The 15,031-nt window shown below is 40.3% G+C and overlaps 2 protein-coding genes across 2 annotated transcripts; one reads left to right on the forward strand and one right to left on the reverse strand.

Moving 5' to 3' along the window:
• Positions 1–2,684: 2,684 nt before the first annotated feature.
• On the reverse strand, positions 2,685–7,872 carry LOC147310051 (tetraspanin-8-like). The gene is made up of 10 exons (XM_086269392.1): positions 7,562–7,872; positions 7,188–7,256; positions 6,987–7,103; positions 5,393–5,467; positions 5,077–5,172; positions 4,574–4,684; positions 4,457–4,492; positions 4,283–4,366; positions 3,793–3,920; positions 2,685–3,059 (listed from the first exon to the last, which is right to left on the reverse strand). The coding sequence occupies exons 1-9, from the start codon at positions 7,619–7,621 to the stop codon at positions 3,798–3,800; spliced, it is 771 nt and encodes a 256-aa protein (XP_086125518.1). The 5' UTR covers positions 7,622–7,872; the 3' UTR covers positions 2,685–3,059; positions 3,793–3,797.
• Positions 7,873–13,877: 6,005 nt separating this feature from the next.
• Positions 13,878–14,548, forward strand: LOC147310052 (histone H2B 1/2). The gene has a single exon (XM_086268569.1). The coding sequence runs from the start codon at positions 13,891–13,893 to the stop codon at positions 14,263–14,265; it is 375 nt and encodes a 124-aa protein (XP_086124695.1). The 5' UTR covers positions 13,878–13,890; the 3' UTR covers positions 14,266–14,548.
• The last annotated feature ends 483 nt before the right edge of the window (positions 14,549–15,031 follow it).

Here is a 15,031-nt window from a genome sequence, read left to right on the forward strand (position 1 = left end):
AGTACACAGAACCACTATCCAGGATGAAACAACAAAGATCCATGAGTACATCAGGAGGATTGCCACAACTGATCATGTGCTTAGTAAATTAATGAGAAATCAGAGAAAGAAGAGGAGAAAGGAGAAGAACCACCATGGAAGGACAGGCCCCAGCACGCATGCACCCCTGTTAGATAAAGAAAATGGCAGATATCAGAAAAATCCTAGTTGTTGGACAAAGCTGGATGGAAAGACAGCAAAAAAGGCATTAATCATAGCAGCAGAGGAACAAGCTCCATAAAGGCTGGGGTCTACCAAACCAGCCAAGACCCCAGGTGCAGGCTGTGTAAAGTAGTGATGTGTCTTTGAAGTGAACGACGCAAGCCGGCTCCATGGGTTGTTTTTTTTTTTTTTCCTTTCTCTCACCCTCTCTCTCTCACACTTTTTTCCGCTTCACTCCGCACGCGAGCCTTGCGGTTTTCGCTGGGCAGAGGGGGGAGGGGCGGTAGTTACACTCCAGGAACAGAGTGGGAGGGAAAGAGAGAGAAAGAGAGAGAGGGACAACAACTTCACATTAGAAAGGTGTAGTAATCATCCACAACTATTTTCGGTTGTGGATGATAAAGGATTCAGAAAGTTTATTCATGCAGGTCCATATGACAGAGAATGTGCATCTTCTTTTTGTTTTCATATTTTAATTTATATTTAATTGTGTTGTGGTTTGCAGTGTTTTGTGTTGTTTCACTTTTAAAAGGAAAAAGCTGAAAATTTAAATAGTTAAAAGTTGAAACGTAAATAGTTGGTTTTTGTATTATATGATTTATTTATTACATTTTATGTGGAATGAATGAATAAAAGTATATTTACGGTGGCCCCTAGAGACAAAGCACGTACAACTCCAAAACACGTACAAACTCCAAAACACGTAAAAACTCCATAGCACTCCATAGCACGTACAAACTCCAAAGCAAACTCCAACAGAAGTGCTCCAGGATGCTAGGGGCAGTGTTGAGCTTTTTTTACTTAGAGGCTGCACAAGCCAGGAAGTACCAATGACTGGATTTGGTGTGTGGTAGTAACAGGTAAATGAAAACTTTTTCAAATTATTTGAATATATATAAATGCTTATGTATAAATACACAAACAATACACATATGCTTTCAGTTGTGTAATTTAAGTGATCTAGGTAGCTCTTTTGCTACCTGATTAGCAGTTTTGGAAGTTCAGTTAATGCTAGAAATGTGTTTTGGAGATTGTACGTGCTTTGTCTGTAGGGGCCACCGTATATATTTATACATAAACATATGTAAACAAAACCAAGTTTTTTTTACATCAGTAATTCCTTTTGTGCATAATTTTCTATTGTTGTTAATAATAAATTAATTAAAGCAACAAAATAACCTGAAGAGCCGGTTGGGAGCCGAAAGAGCCGGCTCTTTTTAGTGAGCCGAGCCAAAAGAGCCGGTTCTCTATAAAGAGCCGGAGATCCCATCGCTAGTGTAAAGACGCCTCTGAGACAATCCAGCACATAACAGCAGGGTGCAAGATGCCAGCAGACAGGGCATACATGGAACGCCATAACCAAAGTCCCAAGGTCAAAATTGGAGATGCCCCCTACAGTGGTTGAGAATGACCGACCTAAGATCCTGTGGGGCTTCCAGATACAGACAGACAAATCAATTGGACATAGTACTGGTGGACAAGCGGAGGAAGATAGCCGTATTGACAGACGTAGCTATACCGACTGACAGCAACATCAGGAAGAAGGAAGATAAGAAGCTTGATAAGTACAGAGGGATCAAGGAGATGTGTAGGGTAAAGGCAACAGTGGTCCCCATGGTATTCAGAGCACTCAAACCCTTAAGCTCCTATGATCAGGGCCACTTTCCTCTCCTTGTGGGCTCCATAATCTCCCACTATGGTGATCATCATAGTGACGGCGTAGAAGATGAAGAGTTTGATGGTGCAGCCCTCCAGCAGCAGACTGATGAAGGAAGTGTCATGAAGAGTTTACTTGGCTTTGTCAAAGAGCATGTTTGTCTTTTAGATACATCACTTTGGGATTTTTTATATTTATTTACACTAAGCAATACCTGCAGCTCTAAAGAACCGACTCCAAAGCTTAATACTGAGCTCAAGTATGAGAGATCATGATTGTTATTGGCCTTATAAAAGTTTCTTGATTATGGTGGAAATGAGTTTGAGGCAGCTGTTGATGTGAGCCATGTTTGCAGCTGGAAAATATAGTAAAAATAACAGCACTGCTCCCAGAGTGCAGAGGAGTTTTATTTCTCTGGGGAGAAGGATTTCCAGTAAACCAAAGAGAGGGGCACGTGTTGGTTGGATTTGAAAACTTCTGTGAATGTAGGGCCAGTCTGAATATGACCTCCTACGATCAAATCCAGATGTGGAAGGAGAGTGAATTTACTGGAACACTGTAAGCACATTTTATTTTTTAAAATAACACATTTACACATATAATTAAGTACAGTGATGTAGGTTATGTCATTTTTATGCTACTTATTTTCATGGAAAATGTCTGGTGTTCACATTAATTACATCTTCCATATCAATAGTACTGGTAATGGGTTTTGACTGTCTGTACAATTATGCATACAACCTGCTGCAGTTGTTTTTTGTTTGATTTGTGTTGGAAAAAGTTCCTTTACAGCAGTGAAACAGAAAAAAATTTCAGACCGACACGGTTTCTTTTTTCCCCTTTTAATCCTGTAACATGGTTAGATTTACATAGAGACGTCAAAAATGCAAAGATATACAAAAATATTTCCCTTATAAACATTTTTACAAGCAGCTGCATCATCACAGCACTCAGGTTTCAAACTGCAAGCTTGGAAGATTCTGTCCTACTAACAAACTTCACATGAGGTCGCAAAAGAATGTGGCTTTTCTTTTAAATACATTTAATTTTACCATGACAAATCGAATCAGTAACATTAACACTGCCTTCCACAAACACAGCAGGTTACACGAGTCCAGCTGTGAGTGGTCTCAGGGATCTCAAGATGGCTGATAGCTGGTGGAAGCTGCCAGCTCTGTTCAGAGATGGAATGCAGGAAATTCTGTGAAAGAGATTTTAATTTAGAGATTAAAGACTGTTTTTACAGTAATGGTAGTTAAGGTGAAGACTTTAGAGCCAAAAGTAGGTGAATTTTCTTCAGCAAAGAGTGAAGAAGCTGGAAACTAAAAGGGTGAAATTGTACAAATTTCATTTTGAATTTAAAAACTTTTTTTTAACACAAACACAGAAAAGTCCACGTGAAAAGAATTATTTCTATGCATCAAAGCAATTTTGGCAGATAAGAAATTAAGAAATAAAACTGCCATTTTGGGTGATATTATGCTCGATTCCCTCCTGAAATGTTGGGATGGTGTTATTCAGACTAGTGGGCTGGAGAAAGCAGTTAAGCTATTGAGATGGATTTCTTATGACTGACTTTTTGGCCCAATATTTACGATAATAAGTTTAGTATATGGGTCTCAAAAGGTTTAACTACTTATTATTCTCTTACCCATGAGGGGGCATTCTTGAGCTTTGAGACATTAAGACAAAAATATGGACTAGGTCAAGACCATTTTTACAGGTATTTACAAGTCAGGCATTACTTTGATGAAAACATTAAAATTATAATAGAAAACAGTGAATTGGGCTTTGTGGAGCACTGTTGTTATCAAAAAATTAAAAATTAAAAACAAAACAAAAATTTTTCATGCTGCTTGAAAAATATTTCACTTTGAAATTCAAGAAGAAAAAAAAACAGGACTGTATGAAAGAAAAAAAACAATGCATCGTACTTTGGCTAGTATGCCGGGGTGTTGTGCAGCTCCTCGTATTTTGGTGGCATCATGGAGACCACGATGGTGTGTCTGTTTGGGTAATACAGCTGGTGAATCATGATGGAGGACAGAATCATGCCAAGCAGCTGTCGGGGAACACAGGAAGCTGAGTTAAACATCTGCAGGTTGTGAAATGTTGATTCTGATTCTGTATTCATAATGAACTAATATTATAATGAACTTAGACTCAAACTGCTATGTATTTACGTACAAGATGATTTTTCACAAATTTAGATTTTAGTACTAGTTTACTTTTTGTTCCACTACAGATGCTGTAATTCTTCAACATTTGATGGAGAAGATGGAGAATTCAAACTTTGTAGAAAAAATATATTACATGTATACTATGACTTTCTCATTGTCACATAAATAATAGCAGGGACTAAATGCAGAGAATGCAGATGTGACATTTATGCTACCGAATCCTTGAATAATTGATAATACTCACAGCTAGAACAGCCAGAGTGAAGCTGACCACAAGCATGATGTTGTAATGAAACTGAATGTGGTCCATGATGGTGGGAAAGCAGGTCTGAAAATAGAAGGAAAAATAAAAACTGTCAAGTTCTGATATAAACTGAGGAATGATTTAAGCTTTTCAAAAGGGTGCTGGGTCGCTCACCTTAGTGTAGACGGACATTCTCTGCAGCATGAAAGTCTGGAAAATTTACAGAAATAAAGACGTTACAAACTGTGACACACCGTGACCAGTGAAGCAAGTGGGTGCATCGATACTCACGTTGTTTTCGACAGTCTGACACTTGCCCTCCTTCTCCTCCTCCTGGCTGCATACACAGGAGTCGGGGATGTTCTCCCAGTCTTTGTAGCTGAACAGACCACAGCAGTGAAACTACAAACACCAGCAGGAGAAGAAAGAAAGAGGAGAGTTACTCATCTTCAGGAGGATCATCAGCTGGAAATAAACGTTAAAAAGTGTGTGAATTTTTTTTTTTAGAAAAAAGTGATCAAATTACTTGTGGACAGTTTGCCTGCTCTTATTCTGAAAGCTCACTTGCTGCCAACTATCAACTGTATATAAATAATGGCACAGTGTATTATGTCATGTTTCAAAGGTCATCTGATGTTATTTTACATCATCACCAGTTTGCAAGTGCTAAATCTTTTATGCCCTGATTGAGTGCATCTTTTTTCCATGAATGTAACTTGTATTTAGCAACAACAAAAGAAAAACTCATTTTAAAAAGATTAAGAGATTGCAGCGAGCAAGTTAGAATAGCTCACCTTCTCCTGAATGACCTCAGCCATGTTCCTCACATCCTCTGAAGATTTGTCCAGAGGCACAAACCTCCTGAAAGTCTGCTCCACGATGCCTTTGAGCTGCAAAAATCAAATATTTTTATAGCATGTATTACATTTATATTTTAAAAATTAAAGCATTTTAATGGTTATGAAAGATAATATGGGTAAGGTAAAGTAATGAAAAAGTAATTGTATTTATATGTGTTGATTATTTAAAAAAAAAGCATGATTTAAAAAGTTTTTCCAGTTAAATCAAATAAATCTCTTCACATGACTTCGTCCAGCATCCTGCCTTTACCTGAGGATGAATGATGGCAGCAGGGATTCCAATTATGAGCATCACCAAGCATCCAATGACCATAAACACCAGGAACTGCAGAGGAAAATTCATTCATTTTCTTAAACACTTGCATTATCAAATCATGACTATTACATTTGTCACAGATGGTCTTCATTAAGAAATACAAACAGCCCATAATGGAATGAGACTAACAACCCATATGGAAAAGATATATATAAATCTTATAAAGTTTGTATCTGTCTTGTGTGAAACTTGTATGAAAAGCATACAAGAGTGAAAACAGATATAAGATCCCTAGAAAAATTATATAAATGAAACTTGTATGTTTTGGATACTTACTAAAACAATATATGAAAGTGGCTACTTTCATGGGTAAATCATATAAGCCTTATATGATTCATTATATGAAGTAGGCCACATCTTATGCAAGTCTTTTATAAGTTTTTTCCATTTCTTTTCAATGTGGGAAGATAAGAGAAAGCAAAACTAAACACAGCAAACAAGATGGGAGACCACCAAAATAAAACCGTTCTCTGCTGCCTGTTGGAGCGGGGGGCCTAGGAGGAGGAGTTGGCTGTCCGATTGGGGTCTGGAATGTGGGGCCTCCCTGCTGCTGCCGAGTCGGGTCGGTCTGCTTCTCTCCACCCCAGGGAAAAGGGAAACACTACCTGGGTCTGGGTGCAGTTTCCCCCTCCAGGGGCAAGGGTACCTAGACCTGGGGCTTAGAGTACGCTTGGGGAGTGTGATTGTGTGTACAATGTCTCTTTGTGTCTGTCTCCACGTTGGGTGAGTGATGAGTAATTGCATATGAGAGCATGAGGGTGGGAATGGATGTCTGTATCTGTGTGTGCCTGTATGTCTGTGTCTACATGTCAGGTTGGGTATCAGACGCCACCTCTCTAGGGACATCTCAGGCCCTCCAAGGTATGGAGGCCTATCTCCCCCACCACTTCCCCTGCCAGTGGCAGACGCCCTCAGACATCAGTGCATTGGTTGTTCTTTGTATCCGGGCATGGGCGTCCAGGTACACACCGGCTCACTCCTTGGTGGCTGCTTGTCGGGGCCTGGAGCCTGGGTCTCGCTCGGGCCACTTCGGGGGTGGGGTGCCCTCAGCCTCTCGACCTGGGGCTCAGTCACTCTGGCACAGCTGGCTGCTGGCGGAGCTCACGGGCATGTCACTGCAACCCCCCCTGGCTTCTGCTCCACGGCTGCTGAGTGGCCCTTCATCTGGGGCTCTCATCAGCTCTTTCTGGGACAGTGGCGCGGCTGCCCCTCTGTTGGTCTTCCTTGGTCTCTTGTGTTCTGAGGGCCTCTGGATGTCTGGAGTTTTGATCTCCTCCATACCTGCTTCATGCCCTGGAGGACGGGGCTGTGGCTCCCCACACCCTCTAGCAGATCATTACATGAAGGAACCTTTTAATACAAGCGCGTTCATGCTCACAGCTGTACACACGGGTGCTCACACACACAAACTACACCCTTTTTGGCTCCTACCTCAAAGCAGAGCACCATACTGTAATGCAAAGATAATAAAAATGAGAAAAACCCAAAACATCCCCAAAACTTAAAACCAATGACAGTCTGAACTCACCATGATCAGGGCCACTTTGCTCTCCTTGTGGGCTCCGTAGGCTCCCAGCAAGGCGATCATCATGGCGATGCAGCCCACCACGTAGAGGATGAAGAGTTGGGTGGAGCGACCCTCCAGCTGTGGACAAAAGTGTCACGAAAGGTTAGTGGGCTTTGTCTGTTTGTTCCCACATGTTACATTTATGTTTGAATGTGTCCTCACGTTATATCCTCGAACGTCCATGAAGAACTGATACCACAGAGCGAGGGCGATGGCTACTCCACCAGCAAGCTGAACAAACAGAAACAGTCTGGTTAGAGCTGCTGGATCCTTTAAACACAACCAGGATATGAAATGACTGCACAGCCACACACGTGGACGAAGCACAACAACAAACTCTGAAAGTAAGAACAAACGTGTTGAGTTGATGTCGGTTTATTTTACTCTTCTAAGCTTCGGTTTCATTTAATTGTAAAAAAGGAGGCAAATGTGGTTGTTTTTGACTGCTGCGTCTGCCTGCTGACTGGTTGATGTCTTTAAGGAGATTCTGGATTAAAGTCTGCGATTATCATTTCCTAAATAATCTCTTTACTCACCATGAAGAATATGTTGAAGACAGTGAAGATGTGTTTGAGGCAGATGTTGATCTGAGCCATGTTTGCAGCTGGAAAAGTCCAAAGCCCAAAGTCCAGATGAGCTCCGACTGCAGCGAAGTGAAGTGAAGTGAGAGGAGAGCAGCTGAGTGAGCTGCTTTGAAGGGTTTCAGGGCTTTGCTGGGCGGGACGTCCGATATGTTAGAGGTGGAAACTTGTGTGGAATGCTTGTTTAACAAGGGGAGGTTCAAAGCAGGGTCTTCCTCCTTCCAGTAAATCCAGCGGAAATAGTTGTTGCTGTGAGCAGGGACGGAAGCTGTTCACAGACTGGCTGGAGTGGTGGAGAGGGCGGTGTTATGCCCCGTTTAAAACAATCCAGATGTGGAGACATGACTCATTTTACTTTTATGAGAATCTGTCGTCAGCAGGAGGAGAGATAACTTACCGAAAGTCAGTTTATTCCTCTACAGCTCAAAGTAATTTTTACTGCATCTGCACACAATGTACTCAGAGTTTTCTTTTAATAAATGAGATATGTTTATAAGGGTACTGCACTTAAGCACAAAGATTTGTATATAACTTTTTATGTTGTATCATATCTGCAGTGGTTTCAAATGTAAAGCAGTATGAGTACTGCACTCAAATACAGATTACATCGTCTTTAACTTCCCTCCTTATTACTTTTATAGTTGCATCTTATTAAATAATACTTTTTGTTTTATGAAGTAGGTTTTGTAGTTTTTTGTGTCTTTGTAGTTTTTTGTGCATATCACACTTGATTTTTTTTTTTTATTGATTCCTAATCATTTTTCATTGTGGAATAATTCGACCCACAAAGACTTTGAGCGTCCACAGAGCACTTTTAGTCCTCCGAGTGTGAACGAGCTGTCAGACAGAGCAAAGCAATGCAAACACTACCCTGAGTCCCACGTCACTGTTTTGGAATCTGCAGCTGTGAAAAAAACAGAAACTTGTGAGATGAAAAAATGATCACTGAATGTAAAATTTGGAATTGATGCCTACAACATGTTGCAGCGGTTGATTTGATTTGTGTTGGATTTTGTAGTTTGTGCCATCATGCAGTTGTTTTTAAATCCTTTCTGTCTTCTCATTTTATTTCTAAAGTTGTAAAGTTTCATGTTACCCTTTTGCGACCCTTTCCTGTTCAGCAGTCAGCACTAGAGCAGGGCGAAATGACCAAAAATATTTATCACGATATACATTTGAAAATTTGTGATAACGATATAACTGACGATATAAGTGACACTAGACAAAATACTTTACAACTCCACAACTTTATTTGTGCAAAAAAAAAAATCAACGTATTTTCACTTAAACAAGCAGCTTTTTTTATGTGCATTAAAGTTATATAAAAAGTTAACAGTGCAAATGCAAATTCCTTGCTGACAGTTTAACCAAAAGGAATTTCCAGTGGAAATTGGCTGACATATCCTCAGCATAACCATGTATAATATCCACAAAACTTAGAAAGAGGTTATACACACACAATACCGTAATATTATGTTGATGCACAGTACGTATCACTCCGCGAGGCTCCTGCCTACGATGTCCGTAATGCTCTGACAATCCATCAAGCGGTGCGGATTCGTCTTAGCAAAGTTGTACTAAAACATTTGACAAATTTTCGAGCGCCGTGTACATAAAATCGTTTCGAGGTCAGTAAACACAACCAGAATTCATACATAAGGCACATGGGATTATAAGGGGCACTGTCGATTTTCAGAAAAATCAAAGGATTGATTTTAAGTGCGCCGTATTTTCCAAAAAACAAGGTAATAACGACGGGCCGCTAGCATGTGCTACCAAAAATAGTGCTTTGTTGTGTATCTGACGGACGAAAGCTAAACCAGTTCCACACCACTGAAGTTGCAGGATTTTTACAAACCAATTCTGGTTCATCCGTTTCATTTAACGATCTGCTTTCGCCCTTCTCATTCTCCACCATGCTTTTTCCGCCATGTGCGTATGAAAACAAAGGTACGCATGCGCGTTTTACTCATATTCTATCGTGATATTTCATTTTTTTATCGTTGCCCGACATTATACCGGTATTACCATGAACTGTATGATATGGCCCAGCCCTAGTCAGCACATTTAAAAACTGCAGTTGAGCCTAAAGTGCTGTTTTTCCTTTTCAGGACAAAGATATGTAGGAAGCTAAAGAGCAGCAGAGAAATGCCAGGAAAGAGAAATTGAGGGAAGGAGGGGCAACTTTCCTTGGAAGTAGACATGTGGGAGGTACGAGATTAAGTTACTGTGACGCAGCTCAGAGGAACAACAATGAAGGCTTTGTGGGGTTTAAAGGAGAAACGTTATTTGCAGGACAGGAAGAATTCATGAAACTGTTTAGTCGTCTTGTGTTAATCTAATAAAATAATAATTACAAATATATTATTATTATAATATTCCACGATGAGCTGGAAGTGGTATTACTGCAAAGTGGGATTATTTAGTTTTAATTTGGGACAAATACATAAAGTCTCATGCTTTATACTGGATTGAACAAATATGATGAGTTGCACCAGAAAAACAAAATTAACAGTCTCACTTATAAATAATCCTGTTGTTTTCAGATGTTACTCTAATTTAAACTTAAAATAATCCTGTTGACTATTTTCATATTTGTTTAACTTTTGAGACCTGAGTAGTTTCTCTCACATCATCAAATTTTTTAAATAAGTATCTGCGATTTGCCGAAAGAGTTATATATTGATTACTTTTCTGTCCGTCCACCGATTTTAAGAAACCTTGTCCTCGCCGGTCAACTCACCATTCTCTTTCTCTCTCCTCTCTGTCATGTGTGTCTATCTGTTCTGGTTTTGGTGCAGAAGCAGGACTGTGTGAAGGCAAGGCAAGGCAAGTTTATTTATATAGCACAATTCAACAACAAGGTGATTCAAAGTGTGAGGTTTCCCATCTTCTGCCTTCACACGCCTGGATTAATCACGCACCTTTTCCTGATGCCCTCGTTGTGGCCTCTCCGTAAGGGAGCGGCAGCTCTTGAGTACTTGCTGGATTGTTGTCCTACTAAGTTAGTGCGACCCAAGTACAAGCCAAGCCTTGAGCTTGTGTTCCCACTTACCTGTGAGAGAGATACTTACAGTTGTACGTTCCTCTTCTGAAGTCTTGCAGTCATTTTCACATAATTTCAGTCTTCTCATTTTATTTCTAAAGTTGTGCCTTACCATTTTGTAACCCTTCTTGTACAGTAGTTCATACAGCATTTTAGAGTTGACCCTAAAGTGCCGTTTCTCCTTTTTAGAGTGAAGAGATCTAGGAAGATGTGGAAGCTGAAAAGCTGCTGAGAAATAAGCAGTATTCCATTTAAAACGATGCTCAGTTGGTGCTAAGGAGCCCAGTGTGCCAAGAATACATATCCTGCACACAATTATCAGCAGCAGCGTGAACCACTGATAAAAGGCAGGATGGATCTTTTCCTGTTGTTTATGTCAGATTCTGACTACAACATCTGAATGTGGGGGCAGAACTCATTTTCTACTGGAGTTCGCCTCTGCATCATGTTTAAACACTCCACACAGGATGCTCTGCAGACTGTGACAAAGCACAGCTGTTGCTGAATATAAAAGGCCCCTGTGGTTCACTTTTTATTGCCTGTAGTTTACAGTATAATGACTAATACTATAATAATTAAGTAATTGTGACTCTGACAGTGAAGAAAGTGAACCTGGCATGTTTGATGGAGATTTAGCGCAGCTGTTCAATTCAGAAACAGAGGATGAGGACTTCGATGGGTTTGATTGATGACGATTACTGGTAAAATAAATGTGAATACCAAATTCAGTTTTGCTCCCGCTCCATTTTTAAATACGCAGACTTGTATGCTTGTGTCTGTTGTTGTTGTAAGGCGGACGTAGTAGAGGACACCATGAGAACATTAAAGGGGGAAGTGTGGGCGTAGATTATATATAAAACCCACACCCTATAATCAGGTGCGCCTTATGTGTGTGTTAAATACAGTAATGGCACACATAACTGAGACTGCGCATTTTAGTACCGTGCGTGAAAATACGGTATCTGGAAGATTTTGCCTCTGAGGAAGATTTTATCTTTGATTGGATCTTTGATTATGGAAATCCTATAAAAACTGAGAGAAGTACTCAAAATGACTAAATAAGTAATGTAATCTTAATGACTTTTATAAGGTACAAGGGGAACAACAAGTGAATGTCAGTAATTCAACCATGAAGGTCACTGGCAAATTTGTTCACTCGAAGATAAACTTCTACTCTTCATGTGTAACTTCACACTTGGTTGGTTGACTACCCTCTCGGTAGAATCACAGCTGTCTCTGATCGCTGAGGTGAGAGGGCTAGTGTTCACTGCTTTGATCTCAGAGGACGACTTTCTCTCTTACCCTTCGTGTCGTCAAGACACACTAAGCAATCTTCTAATTGCAGCAATTCAAGAGCCTGCTGAAGATTATTGTTTGCTGAATACATACCAGCAATCATGTGATAGGTTTAGTTATTAATAGGAGCTGACTTATGATGCATTACTAGGAGTAGCATTCCAAGTTAGCACAGTGTCCACTCTGCAGCTGGACTGTATTTCTACAATTCCTATTCTGGGTCTGATCCATAAAATCCTGCTGGAAAAGACAGACTGATATCTGAAATGTATACCTTATGCTGAGTACAGCATAGGGTATACAGGTGTGCTCTCCTTTGATTTGATTCAAGCCCTTGACAAAAGTGGAAAGGAAAAACTAATTTTTAAAAGTCAGAAACCTCTGGTAGATCCAGGTTCCCGGAAGGGGCAGCTGCAGCTGGAGTTGTTGGTTTTTAAATTTACTGGCAACGAAGTTTAAAGCTGAATTTGACTGTATAGTTACTTCTTCATAGCTGTTCCTTTATTAAAGAAAAGAAAACATAGGGGTGGATATGAGGGAATATTCCTGCAGATTTCCCATGTGTGGGACTAATAAAGGTTATCTTAAGTTAGATGTGTTTCTGATTATTAGGTAGAGAGTATAATTTACTCACTGCACAAAGTGATGTCAGAGAGACATCTTATATAAGTCATTTTTGCATGTTGAATTTTGGTCCACTAAAGTGGTTGTTTTGTAAGGCTAGGCGACGTTGTGTTTTTTTTAACGTGTAATGAATGTCTGGCGTTATCTTCCTCTCATTGTAGCAGAGGCTCTCAAACTGGTGTTCCCAATCCACAGATTGGGTATAAGCAAAAAACCTATGGTGGCACCTAGATACATGTGCATCATCCGGGGTTGAGTTAATTAGCGCAATGGACAAATATTTAAGTCCATCTACTTCATCGAGTAATGCAAAAGCCAAACTAGCTAAAGTATCACAATAATTAATTTGTATTTGGCTTTATCGAGAATGACAATGGCAGACCAAAGTGTGTTTGTGTCTTCAAGAAGTAAAAAAATAAAATAAATGAAGCCAGCAAAGCTAAAGCAGCATCTCATCACAAAGCACCCTGAGTTTTATCAGAGTTAGGATTATAAGAGGCCCTTTAACACACTCTGTTAGGGAGTTTTTATTGTTTTATTTGCTTATGGTTCAAAAGTTATGTTACACATATTTCACCAGACACAGTTTTCTGTAGAAACAGGAAGCTGACCCTGTGACACTGGGATTTACCGCAAGAGACCAGCACAGAAATGCATATCCGCAGAAGTTGACTTGCATTATATTATTCTTAGAAATTGACTTGCAACACACATACTTTGTGACACACACACACAGCTTACACACACAGACAGCATCAGGACCTGCGTAACAGGAAATGTGATTATATTTGCATATTGACAATGTAACCTATAAAAATAAACGAATACTGCAGTTCGGTGTGATTTGCTCTGAGCTTTTCACCCGTGCAGCACGTTAACCTACACAAGTGTCTCAGTGTTGATTATTCACCTGACTGTTTGTTAACTGAATATCACCGACACACTCACTTCCTCTTACAAAGCTCAATAAAACAGGATACTTGTAAAAATGAACCCTGAAGGGTTTTAAGCCCTGAGAATTTCAGGACAATATATCCTGTAACTCTGACGTTATGAGGGGAAACATTGCATCCGTAAAATGCCATAAAATAGTAAAAACTAAGGTGATGTTCTCTAATTCATATGTAAATAATGAGATTCGTGGAAGATTTCAAGTGCTTTTTTTCACTGTTGACTGTGTGCCTTTGTGTAAACCTGAGCAACAGCTCGGCCAATGACAGGCGAGGAACAGCACAGCCTTATTTGCATACAGCGGAAATAAAAGAGCCACTCTCAGCTGACGAGCACATTCTCCGCTGTGAGGAAGTGAAGTAAGAAAATGCCTGAACCCGCCAAGTCAGCGCCCAAAAAGGGCTCCAAGAAAGCCGTGACCAAGACCGCCGGCAAGGGCGGCAAGAAGAAGAGAAAGACCAGGAAGGAGAGCTACGCCATCTACGTGTACAAGGTGCTTAAGCAGGTCCACCCCGACACCGGCATCTCGTCTAAGGCCATGAGCATCATGAATTCGTTCGTCAATGACATCTTCGAGCGTATCGCCGCTGAAGCCTCCCGCCTGGCCCACTACAACAAGCGCTCCACCATCACCTCCAGGGAGATCCAGACCGCAGTTCGCCTGCTTCTCCCCGGTGAGCTGGCCAAGCACGCAGTGTCTGAGGGCACAAAGGCCGTCACCAAGTACACGAGCTCCAAGTAAACTGCATCTTTACTTAATCCCGAACAACGGCTCTTTTCAGAGCCACACATCTCTTCTAAAGCGTACATGTCCTGACTTTATTTAATTTGTAGCTGTCATGATGGTGAAACATAAATTACAGCTTGTGTTACTCTTGTATGCTTTGAATAAAAAAAGAAGAGAGAAATTTCAAGGACTTAACGATGGACCACCTGACCAGAACAGTCCTAACGCCATCACTATATCATTTAGCATTATTACTATTTGGTTGGTTTGGTTTTGTAGTTTGTTTTTTTTGTTTTGTTTTTTTTGGGGGGGGGGTCATGTTTTGTGGTCCCTTGTCTGCGAAAAGCACTGAATAAATACACTTGTGGGTTTCTCAGAAATAATGACATGTGAACAAGAGCTTATTGAGCTCATCCTGGTGAGGCAAATGTTTGGCTTCAAATCACAATTCTGATCGTAAAATCCTGGACAGGATTACAAATACAATAAATAAACGCGATTCGTTTCAGTTTCACATTTCAAACTACAGTGACATCCTCCGTGTGTGTGTGTGTGTGTGTGTGTGTGTGTGATCTATACATGTGTTAATCGTTTTAATGTAGTTCAACACTTATGCTAGACTCTGGGTGAAACGTTAAGAGGGTGTGTGGTTTTTGTTACAAATACGGACACTTGGGTTTAGTTTGAAATAAAAATGTGAACTCCACTCAGACATTGTGTGTGATTTGGTGTGAGTCTCCCTTCGGTTAGACTTAATTTGTCATTTAACAAAAGACCACAT

This window comes from Aulonocara sp. 'chitande type north' Nkhata Bay, linkage group LG17 (genome assembly GCF_057382095.1).
Source record: "Aulonocara sp. 'chitande type north' Nkhata Bay isolate Kocher_YH1m ecotype deep benthic linkage group LG17, A_spYH_male_GT1.1, whole genome shotgun sequence".
Classification (NCBI taxonomy): Eukaryota; Metazoa; Chordata; class Actinopteri; order Cichliformes; family Cichlidae; genus Aulonocara; species Aulonocara sp. 'chitande type north' Nkhata Bay.